General features: G+C 41.7%; 1 protein-coding gene across 2 annotated transcripts; it reads left to right on the top strand.

The window, feature by feature from the left end:
* The first annotated feature begins 4,411 nt into the window (after window positions 1-4,411).
* LAMP2 (lysosomal associated membrane protein 2) lies at window positions 4,412-16,158 on the top strand. Of its 2 annotated transcripts, none has more exons than XM_054075839.1 (9): window positions 4,412-4,586; window positions 5,594-5,712; window positions 6,224-6,437; window positions 7,048-7,209; window positions 7,983-8,197; window positions 9,302-9,421; window positions 9,533-9,611; window positions 10,413-10,580; window positions 15,870-16,158. In XM_054075839.1, exons 1-9 carry the CDS (start codon window positions 4,499-4,501, stop codon window positions 16,010-16,012), a joined length of 1,308 nt encoding a protein of 435 aa, XP_053931814.1. In that variant the 5' UTR covers window positions 4,412-4,498; the 3' UTR covers window positions 16,013-16,158. The 2 variants fall into 2 exon arrangements, with proteins under 2 accessions (XP_053931814.1, XP_053931815.1); XM_054075840.1 differs by lacking the exon at window positions 15,870-16,158 and adding an exon at window positions 11,812-14,163 and having other exon boundaries at window positions 4,415-4,586.
* Window positions 16,159-16,487: the final 329 nt, after the last annotated feature.

Here is a 16,487-nt window from a genome sequence, read left to right as displayed (position 1 = left end):
AATTAGCCACGTATGTCGATAAAAAACAGAAAACCGAGAGCGCTGACATTTTTCTACTTTAATGTTACAAACTCAAAGAATATGTTGAGTTGTCAGTCAAGCAAGTTTTTTCACAGTAAACAGATCTGCATCGAGAAGCAGTTCGGTGTGACTCACAGAATGCATAAATCTCATCTGCTGCCACATGTTAACCGCGCTGCTGAGTGCTCTAGAACAGGTTACATCCAGAAAATGCTGCTGAGCACAACAGGGTACCCCAACACCAAAGGCACCGCTTCCTCCTGCTTCCCGCAGCATCCAGGATGCTTGAAGTGGGAAAGCAATGGAGCACCTCTGGCCTCAGCCCCATGTCAAAGCCCAGCTTCTGCCTGGCTTTTCCCTCCCCAGGCAGCCTGGGTAGGATTAAAGCAAGCTGCAGGAAAATGAATTATGTTTATAAAACAGGCTTTTGACGAAACACCACCGCCTGTGCCTTTGCTCCTTCCTGCTAAGCTGGGAATGTGTTTTTCCAGCTGTGTCACAACATGAGATTCCGGAGCGCTTTTGCAGGACATTTTGCAGCTGTCTGCAGCAACCTGCTCTCTGATCTCTTCACCTCCCCACCACGGTTTACTTTTTTTGGCATTTCACGTGATTTCCCCAGTCTTGACTCAGCAGTTCCCTGCAGCAGCATTTAATGGTTTGGTTTCCTACCACCACCTCCTCCAGAAACCCGGCAGCTCACAAACACTGCCATCTGCTCGGAGCAATAGTGAACCACAGCTTTCGCATTGTTCAGGCAATAAGCGATGTTTTCAGAGCTAGCAAAGCAGCTCTATCAGAGTCAGCCCTTTTCTACCACCGAGCAGGCAAGAATCTACGCAACTGAAGCACCGTAGGTGTCATAGTGTGCTGGGCAAAATGTGGTCTTCATCACGGTGTCCGGATCACAGAAATCCTTATTCTCCACTCTACAAACCGCGGCTGCAGGAGGGAAACTTCTGGTGAATCACTGAAACTCTCACAGTTGTTGGCATAGTCCCCAGAAGGTCCCTGTGGTTCACACCCCTCCGCCAAGTGAATCTGTGGCCTCTCTACCCAGCATTAATTTCTTCCTCTTTCCATCCTTTCCACGTGAAATGGTACTAAATCCTTTCAAAGGGATAATTGGTTTTGCTGTAATTTTGTCCCTGGAAAAAATAGAGAAAATGCCCTATTGTTTAAATAGACATCTAAAAGAATACATTAGAATAAAGTCATGATTACCGCACATCCTAGGTATTGCCTCTTTCTTCTTTTTACCACAAGGTTACTTTCTGCACCAGAGATCAGAAACATTGTTACTTGGTGCTTAATTAAACGCTTGACACTTTGCTTCTGTCCCTACATATCCATCATTTTTTGCAAGTCCCAGGGTTAAGTGAAGTTTAATTACAGATATAATATCTACCCAGCTGAAACTGCTAAAGGATTCATAAAGGATTAAGCTGAACATCAGGACTATGATGTGAATGGAAGTCACAGAACAGCCTATACTTGATGAACCAAAGCTTTACAAAGAAATCATAACATTTTGTGTATTTGTTCTCAGTGCATGTCAGTGCCTTCTTAAAACATACTATTGTTTATACATAAAGCTGCATGTCCTGAAATAAATGTTCTAGATGATATAAAAGGTGATATTCCACCACACAAACTGCCTGGAACATACCAATCATTTTATCCTCCTCCAGTTAATTAAAGCCTAATTCAATGTCTTTGTCCTAGTAGTCAAATCCTCTTAATGTCATTGTACCTAACTCCCACAGAGACCACTTTTTAAAAACAGGATTTTGCACTAAAACAGTGAAGCCTGAGGAAATGTAACAGCCTCAGCAGCAGGACTCTCCCTGCTCTCTGAAATGCCCCATTCTTCACAGTGGAGCCGAGAAAGATTAAAGACTTGCTGCTTCCAGAATTCATGGTTTCATCTGCGCTGCTGTTCCTGGATGCTCTCCCACAGCCTACAGCAAATGCTGGCTCGGTTATTTAATGTAAAGTTTATTTTTTTTCAGAGAAGTTTTCAGTAAAGTAAGCCCAAGGCTAAATAAAAAACTGTTCTTCCTAAGTATTTCAAAATGACATGAATTTTCATATACCCACACAATGAGGATTAGACAGGTGCATGTGCAGATATGTAATAAGCATTATATGTCAGTTCTAGGTGCAGTTATTAAGTGAAAAAAGAAATGCAAGGGAGAAGTGACATGTTTGATCGTGGAAGCATTTGTGTGTGGAACCCCCACTTGTAAGGTGCGCGGGCTTCAGTGGTGGTCCTGACTTGCCAGGTTTGGTTGTATGATACTCTTTGTAAAAGTACAGTATTGCAATTATACAATTGAGAGTACTTTACTGACATTTAATCACAAATTGCATTTAGTCAACTTCATAACTCAAGACTTCATAACTGCTTTCCTATCCATCTACACTACCACTGTCTCACTGTGTCAGGTGTTCTATTGCCCTCTTCAAGATCTTTCGTTTTCTCCACCTATGACTGGACGTATAGTTTCGTGTCTGATTATTCAAAATAATGTTTGCAGTTTTCCAACAGCATGAGAAAGAGGAATATTCCAGGAGGGGCCTTCCTTGCTGAGTCCAGAGCTCTTCTCTGTCACCCAAGCATCTGCCTGCCATTTTCTTTGCTGTTTTCCAGCCTCAATCTCTCCTTCCCTGTCTCTACTTTCTTTGCCAAGCCAGACTTTGTTGTTTTCTTTCCTTCCCTCATCAATACTCTCCGGGCTACAATCCAACATCTATCACATTTTATACCTCCTTGCAGTCTCAAATCCACCAGGTTTCTTCTCCATTCCTGTCTCCTCCTCCCCTCTACCCCACTGGCTCTTCCCTCCCTCATTTGCACCAGGCAGGCACTTTCTCACACCTTCTTTCTGCCCTGTATTTTGCATTTACATGCATAAACTGGAGAGGGGCAGATTTAGATTAGACCTTAGGAAGAATTTCTTCACCATGAGGGTGGTGAGGCCCTGGCACAGGTTGCCCGGGGAAGCTGTGGCTGCCCCATCCCTGGAGGTGTTCAAGGCCAGGTTGGATGGGCCTTGGGCAGCCTGAGCCAGTGGGAGGTGTCCTTGCCCATGGCAGGGGGTTGGAACTGGATGATCTTTAAGGTCCCTTCCAACCCAAACTATTCTATGATTCTATGGTTCTATTTCAGCATCAGCAAAAATGCAACAAAACACCCCAGTTCTCGGTGCCGATGCCAACCCCTCGCTGCTCTATGGAGGCCAAGACTGGAGAGGTTTCTGCCCAGTGATAGACAGTCCCCCAGAGCACAACACCCTCTCTGGCCGCCCCGGGCAGTGCTGGGGGACACAGAGCTGTCATGTGCCACCCTGGAGGGACCTGGGCAGGCTGCCCATGGCCTGGGAGCACAGCTCAGACAAGAAGTGATTGCTATTACAGAAAGTGGGATATTTTTGATGTAAGCTAAAGTAGAGTTCAGTTTCATCCAGGTAATTGTTTGGGGTTTTTTTTAAAGTTAGGCAGAACATTGCTCTGACAGCATGTTTGCTTTAAGGTCCCTTCCAACCCAAATCATTCTATGATCCTTTTACACAGTGGTTTTCCACTGTTCGTTCTTTGGATCCGCGCTAAACAGATTCTCTCCTGTGATCCCCTCTGCAGTCTCTCCCCATCTCACATGCAAGGTCAGGCAGAGCTGGACCCAAAGCTCCAAATCAGCAAGAGTTTTGACTGTTGCGGAGTTCACAATAACATCAAAATTAGACCTTAGGGAGTAACAGAATATGCATGAGATTTCTGGGAATATTTATCCATGTGCCTGTGAGTAGGAAACCCGTTCTGTCCCAGCTCCTGTCTGGCTGCACACACTGATGGAGATCACTGTCTTGCGCTGCCCAGCCCTGAGAAAGGATGCTCGCTGTCTAGAACTCCAAATCGAGTCTTGGGGAGTTTCATTTGCCGTAATTTTCGGTGTCAGAGCCGTGTACCCAGGCGGGTCTGCCTCACCCCATGACCCCCACGGCAGCCAGCCCTGCTCTGCTGCTCCTGCACCACTGACATGAAGAGTTAGGGCATTTTATCCCATTTCTCCTCCTGTTTCTTTATGGTGAACACGGGGAAAACATCTTAATTCTTTATTTTTTGCAACAAAAGTCTCCATATCAAAGTCCTTTGAATGCCTATCTCCTCCCAGCTTCCACTTCTCAGCCTACAGCAGCTCCACGGAGGTGCCCGTGCCGGCCAAAGCAACCCGCCGCTCCCGGCCGCTGCAGCGCCCGCCCGGGACCGGGACCCGGTGCATAGTTCCCTCCGCGAGTCCCGCCCGCGCCGCCGCGCCGCCCGCGCCGTGTCCGCTAACCACAGAATCGATCCCGGCGGCGGCGATTGGCTGCGCGCGGGCGGCGCTGCACCTCCCCTCACGTGACAGAGGGCGAGGTTCGCCTCGCGCCCGCCCGCCGCGCCGCTCGCCCCTGTAGCCCCTCCGGTCGCCGCCAGGATGGACCCGCGCTCCTCCTCCGCTTTCTCCTCTTTCTCCTGCTCCTCCTGCTCCTCTCTTCTCGTCCTGCTGCTGCTCGGCACCGCCGGTGAGTGTGAGCGGGGGTGGGGAGAGTGTGGGGCCCGCGCAGGCCCGGGCCTGGCGCCGCCCCGGGGAGCGGGGCCTGAGGGGACGGAGGGGGGCGTGTGGCCTGAGGCCCCGGGCCCGGGAGCAGGGAACCGGGCACCCGGCTGGGCTCCGGGCTGGGGGCAGCCCCGCTGGCCTGGAGACCTGATAGCTCTAAAGAGTTCGATAAAATATACGGGCAATCTAAATCCCCTGCTTTTTGAGCCGAGACAGTGTGGAAACACGAGGAGGGCACTTCTCTTCTTTTAGAGGCCAAATTGAGTCATGCCCCATCCCTGGAGGTGTTCAAGGCCAGGTTGGATGGGGCCTTGGGCAGCCTGATCCAGTGGGAGGTGTCCCTGCCCATGGCAGAGGGTTGGAACTGGATGAACTTTAAGGTCCTCTCCAACCCAAACAATTCAATGATTCTATGCCAGTGATAAAACTGATGGAAATGCTGTCTTCTACAATCCGTATGCTGTTTAAATGCTGTCTTCTATAATCCGTACACTGTTTAAATGCTGTCTTCTATAATCTGTACACTGTTTAAATGCTGTCTTCTACAATCCGTACGCTCTTTAAATGTTGTCTTCTACAATCCATACACTGTTTAAATGCTGTCTTCTACAGGCCATACACTGTTAAAATGTTCTTCTACAAGCTGTACGCTGTTTAAATGCTGTGTTCATGCACATAGTCTACTCAATCTGTCACCGGAATCTGCTCAGTCGTCACTAATAATCGTTTAGATTATTAGTCTATGTCGAGTACATAGACTATGAATTCTCACATTTTTTAGGTAGCTTTGATAACATCATGATGTGCTCCCGAGTTCTGGTTCTTTTTAGAAAGCTAGGTACTCTTTTGATGTATGGCAAATTGAATCCAGTCCTGAAATAATGCATGACTTTGTAACGCACTGTTCTCTTAAGTGGTTCCAGAAAACCTAGTAAAAGCAATGTCTTAATAGCTGGTAATCATATTTTATAGGTTTTTTCCCATCCTGTGCAGTGGAAGTAGAAGTAAAGGATGCCTCTAATGCTACGTGCCTCTATGCAAAATGGATGATGAAATTCTTGATAAAATATGAAACGAACAGTAGTGATTATGTAAGTATTTGCAGGTAACTTGTTGAGAACTGTATTTTGGCCTGGGTAAAAGTCCAAGCGCACTCTTTAACCTGGGATGCTTGGTCTTTTAGTTTTTTGACTAAATTAGTTGTTCAGAGTATACCTAAACGTTCATTTTAGAACAAAGCATAAGTTCTCAGTAATACAAATAACTGAAGGTGCCCTATTGCACTTACTTAACTGGCATACTGGTCAAGTTTAGTGGGTTTTGTGTATCACTGTAGTAATGTTCTTCACCCAAATAATAAATGTAAATTACAGCTCAGCACTGTCAAGATTTACAGCCAAGTTAGATGTGTACATTTGTACTTGAATCTGATGTGGCTCCTTTCCATGCCAGGTGTCAGGGAGCCTTTTCTGTAATTTTGTAGAAAACCAAGATAATCTTGCTAATCTTACACAAGTTTCCATCAAACTCCAGCACATTTATAATGTTATGGGGGAAGAACTGTGATCTCTGAAAACTTTTTACGTTACTCTTTTCTTCTAGAAAAACACAACCTTGGATTTATTATCCGATGTGACTCACAATGGAAGCGTCTGTGGCAGTGACACACAAGCTGCACTTCTGGCAGTACAGTTTGGAGAAGGCCATTCTTGGAGTGCTAACTTCACAAGAAACAATGAAACTTACCAGGGAGACTTTATCACGTTTACCTACAACACCAATGATACTGCTGTATTTCCGGATGCTAAAAGAAAAGGTAATTTTCTGTGCAGAATCCTACTTACAAAAGTCTCAGCCACAAGCGTTAGATCTTGTGTACCTGACCTTGCTTGGCTCTTTCAAAGTTGGAAGGACTAGTAATGTATCTAATGAATTCTGTGCCGCATACTGCCTAACTTGTTTGGCACACTTGCATACTGGATAAGAATACAGACCAGCTGGCTTCACAGAATGTTTAAGTCCTATAAGTGGAACATTTTAAGTTAACGACCTTCATCAGTGAGGTCCTGTTAGTATGCAACAGGCATGTGGAAGGTTCATCTTAGTGTGTACAGCTTGACCTTCCACGTAGCAAAGCACGACAGTGTTAAGACCTTCATGTACCAATACCTACTAATAATAGGATTTTTTTTATGTTAAAGAAAAACTTCAGTAAAAAGGTTTGCCCTTCTAGTGGCTTGTCTAGTTCTGGAAGCTTGGTTACTTCTGCATCACTTAGCACAGCATAGGTAAAATATTCCAGAGAGGTTGGCATTGTTAATTAATTATCTCTTGCTCTTTGTCCTACAGAATTACATAAAGCATATCACTGGCTATAAATGTTCTTGTAGTTCATAGGGCATTAAAATACTTGTGCTTATTTGTAGGACCAATTACTATTGTTCTAAAGGATACTATGGATCCAGTTCAACTGAATGATGTTTTCGTGTGTCATAGTACTGAGTTTCTTGAAGCAGAAAACGTAACACAGATTTTTTGGAATGTTACCGTACAGCCTTTTGTTCAGAATGGCACAATCAGTAAAAAAGGTGAGCATTTCAATTTCTGGATGAGCTTTTTTGTTTTGCAGCTTAGTGCCGGGAGTGAAGGAAGTCCCATAATAAGAAAATCACTAGTGCTAAGGCGTGCTATGTTGAATAGTAATGTTTGAATAAATATCCTTTAATTTGTCTTTCCTTATTCCTGGAAAAATAGATTAGTAGAACAGATTTAGTAGTGTTATAGTAATGTAGACTGTTTCCATGCCAAGGTTGTAGTCCAATATGTGTATTCTAGTAATCAGGATATACAAAATAAGCACTTCAGAACTACTGCTGCTGACTAGATCATTTGGGCTTTAAGGTTTTTAGTTGACTGCCACACATTTTCAGTGGCAGCCTCTGCTTCTTCATTTAAATAGCCCAGAGCCTGTTGTTTCATCTCCTAGTTCAGCTACTGAGAAAAGATGAGCACATGATCATGCTACACACAGCTTAACAGGATTGCTTACTTTGTCTACAGCAAATGCATATCACACTCTTATAACCACATCGCTATCTTTGTGTGTTTCGTTTCCGTGCGTCAGAGATAAGTGTGTGCTGCATGGCTTTAAAGCTATGGGCAGTACAGAGTTTCTGAGCTGTAAATACTTTGGAACACCATGCGATAGTGCTGAGTTTGAGGCTTCTGACTTGGTGATCAGCAAACTCCTCATCAGCTTAGATTTCAACAGGGAAATTGGTATCTGTGTTGAACTGACCTCTGAGTCATAAGAATTTAATAAAAATTCAGCACTGAAATGGTGGTTAAAATCTCTTTTCAGAGTCTAGATGTCGTGCTGATACACCTACTTCCGCACCTACTGTTCTGCCTACTGCTGCAAATGTAACGACTGCATCTACCACTTTATCACCTGCTCCAACCACTGCTCCCAAACCTGTGGAGAACCCAGACACAGGGAACTATTTTCTTAAAAATGGAAATGAAACTTGTCTTCTGGCTACTGTGGGGCTGCAGCTGAATATTTCCCAAGACAAGGTGCTTATCTTCTATTTTGGAAGAGTAGAGAGGTTGCTGCAGTTATTTGTTATGAAACGCAAGTGCAGGGTATCTGCTTTGTACACTGCTGACTGTCCAAAACTGCCTCTAAGTGTTGTACATAGCACCTTGCTGACATCAGAGTAGTTTTGTGGCATAAAAACAAGTCGAGGGAAGTCATTCTGCCTCTCTATTCCTTTCTTGTGAAACCTCATCTGGAATACTGTGTCCAGTTCTGGAATCCTCAACTTAGGAAGGATATGGAGCTCTTGGAATGGGTCCAGAAGAGGCTACAAGGATGATAGGAAGGCTGGAGCACCTTCCATATGAGGACAGGCTAAGCAAGATGGGCTTGTTCAGCCTGGAGGAGAGAAGGCTCAGAGGAGATCCTATAGCGACCTTCCAGTACCTGAAAGGGGCCTACAAGAAAGCTGGAGAGGGACTGTTCATAAAGGATCATGGTGATAGGATGAGGGGGAACGGGTATAAACTGGAGAGGGGCAGATTTACATTACATTAGACATTAGACATTAGCAAGAATGTCTTCACCGTAAGAGTGGTGAGGCATTGGAACAGGTTGCCCAGGGCAGTTATGGCTCCCATCCCTGGAGGTGTTCAGTGCCAGGTTGGATGGGCCTTGGGCAGCCTGATCCAGTGGGAGGTGTCCCTGCCCATGGCAGGGGGGTTGAAACTGGATGATCTTTAAGGTCCCTTCCAACCCAAACTATTCTGTGATTCTATGATAATAGCCAACTTCAAAACCTCATGTGGATTCAGCTAGGTTATTACTGGGAGTACCTCTGACATGATTAGAAGCCTGGAACTTTATTAGCTTCAAAGGCTGCTGTTCTCTGCAGATACTGTCTCTCTCCACAGAGGGAGCCAGAACTAACCTGTTGTATTAGGTCAAGAAAATGAGACTTCACTGGACAGCTTTGGTGTTAGCATACAAACTCGAGAACTGGAGTAGCCTTGCTTTGATAGTAGCCAGGCTCAGTCTTTTTGCTGTCATCTTCATGACAAGGCCTTCTAGCCTAAGATTGCTACTGACTGAAACAGTGTCTTCCTCATGGCAGTCTTTGACCTAGTATATCTGTATTTCAGCCCCATCTGATCAACATCAATCCAAAGACAACTCGTGCAGATGGTACATGTGGTAATACAACAGCTACTCTGAAATTGAATGATGGAAATAGCACATTGATTGCTTTCACATTTGTGGTTGTAAGTAACATTTTATTTTAAACTACGTTTCCACTTTAACAGCATTGTGTGGTGATCACTGCTAGTAAAATCTTTCTGCGCACTGACGGGTGGTTCTTTCTTCTTAAACAGAGAAATGCAAGTGCAGGTGCACAAAAATATCATCTGAAGGAGGTGAACGTTACGCTGCTCAACAGTCTGAATGGTTCTGGTAAGAAATAGTATTTGCCTTACAGGAGGAATAAGATTTTTTAAATGTCTGTATTTATCAAATACTTCTGACATTTTTTTCTTGACGCTGTTCATGCTTACTGTTACTTCCTACAATGTCTTTGCTTTTGTTCCTACCAACTTAATGTGCAAAAAGGGCTGAGTACTTTAAACAGCAGTGTGGGATCATTCTCTTTCCCTGAAACTTCTGCTAATGGACTTCCTTACTTTGTGATAAGTGCACATAAATTAAGAGGGCTTTCTAATTACTATTTATGTTTTTCAGTAACATAAATTTTGAGGTGTGAAATACAATTGTACAAACTTTGAAGCTTTTGTTTTTCCTAAACCAGCTGTTGCCCTCTTCAATCAAAGATGCTGCTGTATCTTCCAACCACTTCTCCTTAACTCTCCCTGGGAAAAGAGAGCAGTCCTTCAAAAACTAAAGCATGCGTTTTTTCAAATACAGAGTTTCTTTTGATTTTTAAAGTTGCTTGTCAAGGCTACTGCATTTCAAAAAGCACTAAAGCTAAAATGCTCACAGCTGTGGTATGTTGGGATGAGCGGAGGTACCAGGGTAGCCTAATGTCACGTCTGTATGGAGGATAGGTTACTGCTAAGTACTGTAATAACATCAATGCCTGACTTATCAGTCACGCTTCAGTCTACCTTGTTTTTCAGAGTAGGCAATATTGAAAGGCTGGCTCCTCTAGATTCAGCTCCTTAGTCTTGGGATTGTATTAGCACCTCTTTTTTGTTTAAATTGGGCACACAAATTTCCTTTTCTTTTTCCTTTGTTTAGTTATTTCAACTGCGGATAACAACAATTTCAGCAAGTGGGATGCTTTCCTTGGCACTTCTTATATGTGCCGAAAAGAGCAAACTCTTGAAGTTAATGAAGTTCTTCAAATACATACTTTTAATCTATGGATTCAGCCATTCCTTGTGAAGGATAATAAGTTCTCTGCAGGTAAGAGATTTTTTTGTTCTAGTCATGCTTGCAAAATGCTTGGTAACTTGGTAACAACTGGTAAAAAGCACTAGCACTTGTGTTGGCCACAAGGACTTTATATTTTTAAGCTCTTGTTCCATTGTTTTGGGTTTTTTTGGTCTCTTTTACATGTGGAATGAAGAGAAGTTCTGAGACTGACATTCCAGTTCAAGCAGAGCTTTGTTCTCGCTTTAAAAATGTCCTCTAGGTGTGTTGATTCTCCTTCATAAAACTCAAAAGGTGCTAGAGATGCTGAAGAGGGAATTAAGCATCGACTTGCAGAATAGGTTAGAAGTTATCTGACCTCATGTTGACATGCAGCTTTTTAGTAATACCATTAGGTGTTTCATTTATTTTTACCTGTCGACCTAAGGAATAGGGAAGTTGGGACAGGCAGAGGGAAGTGAACTGACAGAGCTGCTTTCAGAAGTCTTGACTATCCAGAACCAAACAAAGATTCTTAAATATTTGTTTGCTGCATTATCCTGGTCTTGTCTGGGGAAAAGCAGAATGCTTAAATGATCTCTTCCTTGATGTTTGTGTAACCTCCTCTTTGTACTTAAGGATAATACTTGCAGCACAGTCTTACCAGACTAGACTAATCTGTAAACAAATAGATTGGATGCAGTTTTTTTTAAATTCTTTGTTCTTTTAGGCAGAGGTAAGTTAACTGCCCAAATGCATGCAGGGTAAATGGGAATTATCATAATACATTCTAATGAGTTAGTCCCGTTTCACTCTAGTTCAAGTTGCAGCTAGCTTCCTTCTTCTAATTATAGTTACTTTATCTCTCTATAACATGCCTTAGTTCTTGATACCAAATCTGGGTCACTTTATTCTTAATGAGTAAAAGCACCAGACTTGCCTTAAATATGAAACAGATAAGCCTGGTTCTGTCTTAAAAGCAGAAGAATGGCTACTTTCTTGTTCAGTACAGATGTTGTACACATGGAAGGGACACTTTTTGTATGCCAGGGACACTTATATTAGCTTACTGTAGTTTATCAAACTCAATCCAAGTGATTATAATGCTTAACATATGGTAAATGTACCCATGAGACCTCTGCAGTTCTTCCTCTCTTACTTTAAAGATATAATAATACTTGATTTTTAACATCTTTGTATTAAGGAATTTTTTTTTCTTTATTCCACACTTGGCAAGTATTCTGTCTTTATTTATTCCTTGTTGCAAACTTTTTCTCATCTACAGCCCAGGAGTGTTCGCTGGATGATGACAACATTCTAATCCCAGTTGTAGTTGGTGCTGCACTTGCTGGCTTGATTGCCATTATAGTGGTTGCTTACATAATTGGCAGAAGAAAAAGCTATGCTGGATATCAAACTTTGTGAATCTAAATGTGATTCCTGTTCTCATTTCACTCTAAAACAAAGCAAGTGCAAGTTCTGAAGTCCAAAAAAGACCCCAAACTTAGCAGTAATTACTAGCCACGGCTATTTGAGGTGAGAAACAAAGACAGAATGTTTATCTCGGATGAAGCAGCGCTACGTTTTTAGTTTTCCTGCTCTGAGAAGACGACGTGGGTTTCATAGCTGTTTTGAAGATATCAGATACTGGATGAAGTGCTAGACTAAGGATTTTATCTTGCAAAAACCCTAAAGTGTTTAGGATTTATTTCTGCTTTTTACAAATCGTAGCCTCAAAACAAGAACACATTCTAAGCTGAAGTGCATTGGGCAACTCCCAGAATTGCATAGAATTTGTACTTGCTTCTCTCCTCTGCGTTCCTTAGTTGTTATAATTGTGGGTTAAGCTGGCGGCATTAGTCGCTGTGTTGACCTGTTAGTATTTAACAAGGATTGTACAATGCCCAGTAACAACTTCATTTTTCATGGAATTGAATGTTAGGCTGATGATTAAGGCATCTTTTGAAGTGGCAGCAGTAACTTACTTAGCTTTGACAGAATTCGAGTACTTCTGTCTTGGTGTAGTTTCAGGAATCATTCCTATACCCTGGCTGTACAAACAAAATGGGTAAACCTATACTTGCCAAATGGTGCATTTATAGGGAGACTTCAGTGCTGTTTCCAGATATTTTCAAAGAAAAACAAAAATTACTTGGTAGGTACTGAATTCTTCATCATGTATCATACCTTGGCAATCATCTGAAATACTCAGCTGAGGCAGAGTTCTGCTAAATTAATGCAAGCTTTTTTGCTGGCATCAGTTTAAAGGAAATAACCTTTCTAAATATTCCAGAACTTTAAAGTGCACTTAACTTTATATCATGCTCTGCACAGAACTGGTCTGTCTTAATTGCTTTGAATGACCGTTGGTTTAAAGTTGCTTTCATTTATTGAGCCAGTATCTGTTGTTGCAGCTTGAGCTGTCTTTAATAAAGTCTTCATCTTGAATGGTTCTCTGCCAGTCAAAATTCACATTATAACTGCCTGCCATTGGCATTCTGAATGTTTAATGTACCTTGTGTTTGATTGGTTGCTGTGTAGCATTTATTAACATTAAGAATGCAAAAGCCAAACAAGTCGGAGATGGACCCACAACACCTGTTTTTTCTTGCCGTATGGGAAGGATAACTAGCTTAAAAATGCAGTGAAACTGGACTGTTCTTAAACTGCAGCTCTGTAGAGACTGATGCTTGCTGCACGACTTTTCTCTGGCCACCTTGTGCTGTAATAAGTAGTATTTACTGCATGGGAAAAAGGAAAAAAAAAAAGTCTTTTAGGCTTTGAGATAAGTGTGGCTTTTTTGCATACATCATAACATGAGCTGCCTAAACTAATAATGAACATAACATTGACTCCCCATTTAGAACAAGTTTAGCCTGCATCAAAGCTGGTTTAGTGTTTTACTGGCATTTTCTAAGGTTGTAGAGACGTCTGTGGCATGTTTGTATACAAATCATAAACCACACTTCTTTCAGTAAACTGTTTTTACAAAAAAATACTACTCTTGACACTAGCCAAGGAAGCAAGTATGGGTGGATAGCGCTTACTATATCTTGTACTCTACAGTTCGAATTTTGCATCGGTTATTAAAATTAATTTTAAGTGGGGAACTACTATAAGTTTAATTCTGAAACAGGCTTCAAGAATTTCCATTCTGATAAAAAAGTGGATCTAATGACTTTCATATTAATGTATTCTCAATGCAGAAGTTCATAGAGATTTTTAGCAGTTTTGTGACAGTTTCGTGATGTTCAGTGGCACCAGTTATCCATACATTTCTGTTGAGAAGTAGTTACCACACCATATTCATCTGACCATGCTATTTTTTGAACTGTACATGGTTTCTAAGTGACAGTATAGAAGATTAGTGCAAACTGCTCCCAGAATTCCAAAGTACTGGAAATATTTATGCAAAAGCCTATAACTTACTCTTCATTTATAAGTATATTGGCTCAGACATTGAACTACTTCTGGACTGGTGTGCAGATAACTGGTTAAAAAAAAAAGATCTTAAGTTTCACCTTACTGCCTATTGTTACAAAACCACTAGTTTTCCTGTACCTATTGCTCCGTAGGGAACTGTCAACCTGTTGTACGTGTGCTCTAATAATAAAGATTGTTCTATTTCTTAAGGAAACATGTTCAGATTTTTTTTAATGATTTGAGAATGCACGTCTTGAACTGTCTTTTTTAAAGAAAATAAACTAAATTATTAGGGTCAATGTCGGTCAGCCTATATCTGCGCTTCTGTTATATAGCTGGTGAAGGTGCTCCTCAGAGTCCTCTGTTTTCTCTGTCTGGGTGCTTTGTTTTGTAGCTCACTCTGAAGTGTGCTTGATTATAATCCAAGAGGAAGGGAAATCTTGTTGCCTTCTGGGAACCTTTTGCCCTTAGCAAATTAATTTACGTTTAGTATTAATGGTGCGTTATCTAGCATGTAGTAAAACTTTATATATTGATCTTCAGAGAACAAAGATGATTAAACATGAAATGCAGTTCTCTAAGATGCTTAAACACTTCCTCAGTAGTCAGAATATTTTGCCATGGTTCATCATATAAGGTACATCATTCCTTTCCTCTTTTTATTTTTTTTTTCTTCCCCGTATTGCTCTATTGGGCATTAGGTGCCTTCAGAGTGTCAGAGTTTAGTCTTTTCAGCTGCTGAATCTTCTAGCGTTGGGTTTTTCCTCTTTGCCAAAGGCTTCGTATAGCCTTCCATGAAGGGATAGTGGCAAGTGTGTACTGAGCTGAAGTGAGCTAAATCAAGACAGTAAATTTCCCACAACTAAGGCTAATTCAGTTAGAGGCTCACATGGTTTATATATTCACTTAAAACGATAGCTAGCTTTTGATAAAGCATTGAATGTGGGCGTGACGCTACACTCAAATATGAGCTCAAGCAAAAAAGTTTCCTGAGGAGCTCTGTTTTATTAAAAGCGTGTAAGTTAAGCACCCTGACAGTGCTGAAGCAGGACATGGACGCTAACATATCTTACTGAACATCTCCTGGCACCGCCAAGGGGGAGCTCAACTCCCTTTACAAACGGGAAAGAATGCCAAGGCCTCCCTCCATGTCTAAGGTGTATCACCTGAGTTCAAAATCAGTTTCCAGTGGTGTTTGCTAATCCTTTCATGAGTGTTTGTATCAGCAAGGAGTTCATCAGATGCATCAAACCACTGTAGCATTACATCTGTTTCTTCTTTTTTTTGCCTCTTGTAGTGATTTCAGTTCTCAGCTGAAACTGATAACCCTGTTCTTGTATTTGGTTTGAAAATAATTACCCACCCAAAGAGAGAGAGAGAGAGAGAGTCCCTCAGTGTTTTCTATTCAGTGCTTTCGGCATATGTATGGCTATCTCTTGTAGTTTTAAATACTTTTGCTACTTGGTTTGCTGTCTGCTATTTCTGTACATGTCTAGAACCTAGAGAGTGCTGGTGGCTTGGAGGTTTGGGAGTCCCTTGGGCAAGGCACAAGAATACCACTCTGTCTGGTTTTTATTGCTGTTAACTCAGGTGTGATCAGCTAATGTGTGCTCAGACTGCTGTTTTGTCCTCACATTTCTTATCTGAGTGGACTGCTCGCAAAAGGAAGATGAAATTAAACATCAAGATCAGAAGTATATTACCAACATAAACGGTTTGTGTAGTAGATATGTTTAAAGAAATCAATCTTTCTATCACTTCTTTAGTCAATGCTGATTTTATTTTAGATATATGGTTGTATCTAATACAGTCTAAGTTTTCAAAAGCATCTGTTTGCTGCTTGCTTTCTTCGATTTCTAGTGCTTGATTTCCTTTACTAATTTATTCTCCCTTGCTTTTTTTTTTTTCTTCTTCCTGCAGCTGAAGAATGCTTTGCTGATTCTGACCTGAACTTTCTTATTCCCATCGCAGTGGGCATGGCACTTGGCTTCCTTATCATTCTTGTCTTTATATCTTATCTCATTGGAAGAAGAAAAAGTCGTACTGGCTATCAGTCTGTATAATCTCTTAATTCTGTCTCCATTGCCATCCTCCTTGCTCTTCTCCTTTCCCAGATTCCCTGATATGCCCCTTTACAAAGAAGAAAAACAAACGAATTCATAGTTTCTTTATTTAAAAAAAAAAATAAAATGCTTCAGGACAGAATAATGTGCCGTTGGTGTGAAGATGAGTTGCAAAATTACTTGAAGCTACTGTGTGATTTTGGACAAAGTGTTCTGAGGACCACAGAACTGAGTAGGGTTGATGTGTTTCCATGTGAGAAATGTGATTGTTTTGAGTAAAGAAGGCATCTACAAAACTTTATTTCTGTTGTTTATCTTTTTATACAAGAAAATTTTTAGTTGCATACAGCTTATCTCTTATAATGCTAAAGCTAAAACTGTAATTAAAGGTGTGAATGCTATGGGAAAATTAATACCAAGCTCTTAACAGGCTTCTGTTGGGCACTTGGCATGTGGCTGTTGTCTCTTTTCATTA

The sequence above is a fragment of the Cuculus canorus genome, chromosome 10 (assembly GCF_017976375.1).
Source record: "Cuculus canorus isolate bCucCan1 chromosome 10, bCucCan1.pri, whole genome shotgun sequence".
Classification (NCBI taxonomy): domain Eukaryota; kingdom Metazoa; phylum Chordata; class Aves; order Cuculiformes; family Cuculidae; genus Cuculus; species Cuculus canorus.
Note: the sequence above shows the minus strand (reverse complement) of the source record. Positions and strands in the feature narration are given on the sequence as shown.